General features: G+C 58.0%; 1 protein-coding gene across 1 annotated transcript in view; it reads right to left on the bottom strand.

The window, feature by feature from the left end:
* ETH_00039895 (uncharacterized protein) overlaps positions 1-1,214 on the bottom strand; it is a gene marked incomplete at both ends in the record, with an annotated part of 1,412 nt that overhangs the window by 64 nt on the left and 134 nt on the right. Inside the window, 2 exons of the mRNA XM_013375666.1 lie at positions 4-69; positions 273-1,214. Of these exons, the coding sequence (XP_013231120.1) occupies positions 4-69; positions 273-1,214 (1,008 nt within the window). The remainder of the gene's footprint in view (positions 1-3; positions 70-272) is intronic.

Below are 1,214 nucleotides of genomic sequence, written 5' to 3'. Positions count from 1 at the left end.
ACCCCCGCCACTGGGGGGCCACTGTTGGCTATGGCGGTGGTTCCAACTGCTGCTGCTGCTTCCCAAACCCTAAACCCTAAACCCTAACCCTAAACCCTAAACCCTAAACCCTAGACGCTTGGATTCAGCGGTGTCTCGCAAGCAGCTGCTCGAGGTGCGGCGGAAGGGTACGGAGCGTGGTTTGGCTCTTTAGCTGAGGGTTTAGGGTTTTGTAATTAGGGTTTAGGGTTTTGGCTTTAGGGTTTAGGGTTGAGGGTTTAGGGTTTAGATACATCTTCACAGACGGCGGAATCTCAAGGGGCCCTTTTTCTTTTGCTGCTTTTGCTTCCACGGCTTTTCGAAAAGCAGCCATAAACAGAGACACGGACACCGTCTCTTCTTGCTGCTGCTGCTGCTGCTGCTGCAGCTGCTGCTGCGTTTCTTGCTGCTGTTGCGTTTCTTGCTGCTGTTGCTGCTGCATGTCTTGCTGCTGTTGCCGCTGCTTTTCTTGCTGCTGCTGCTTTTCTTCTTGCTGCTGCTGCTCGTTTCGTAGCTGCTGCTGCTCTTCGGGTTGCTGCTGTTCCTCTTCTTGCTGCTGCTGCTGCTGTTCTTGCTGCACCTGGTCTTGCTGCTGCTGCTGCTGCTGAAGTGCTGCAGCAAAGGCAGCATCAAACTCTGGCTCTGGCAGCAAAACAGTGGGTTCAGAAACCAAAGCCCACAGCTGCTGCCGCGTCATTTGGGGGCCCCCCTGGGGGGCCCCCTGGGGGGCCCCCTGGGGGCCCCCAGAGGGTACTTCAGTGTGGGGCCCCTGCTGCTGCAGCCAGGGCTGCCAGCGGCTGGGAGGGTTTATGAGATTCCACAGATGGTCTTCCTTTTGAGCCTTCACACGTTCCATTTGCTGCTGCTGCTGCTGCAGCAGCAGCTGCTGCTGCTGCTGCTGCTGGTCTTGTGGGTGCTGCATGCACGAAGCAACAGATTCGGAGTCCTTCTGAGTGCGGCTTCCGAAGCAAAAGCCCTCGGGGGGCCCCCCGGGGGGCCCCCTTCCTTTCTTAAATGGGTTTGGTGGGCCCTCGGGGGCCCCACAGGGGGGCCCCCACCACGCAGGGGGGCCCCCCAACTTGGGGGGCGCCCCCCAAATACATTTCGCAGCAAAGAAAGAAGCAACAGCAAGCTTCTCTTCTTTTCTCTTTTGCTGCAGCTGCTGCAGCGTGAGTTTTGTATTGGGGTCCTCCCCA

Source organism: Eimeria tenella, genomic scaffold, assembly GCF_000499545.2.
Source record: "Eimeria tenella Houghton genomic scaffold, Eth_scaff2955, whole genome shotgun sequence".
Classification (NCBI taxonomy): domain Eukaryota; phylum Apicomplexa; class Conoidasida; order Eucoccidiorida; family Eimeriidae; genus Eimeria; species Eimeria tenella.
The sequence above is the reverse complement of the archived record's forward strand: the minus strand, read 5'-3'. Positions and strand labels throughout refer to the sequence as shown.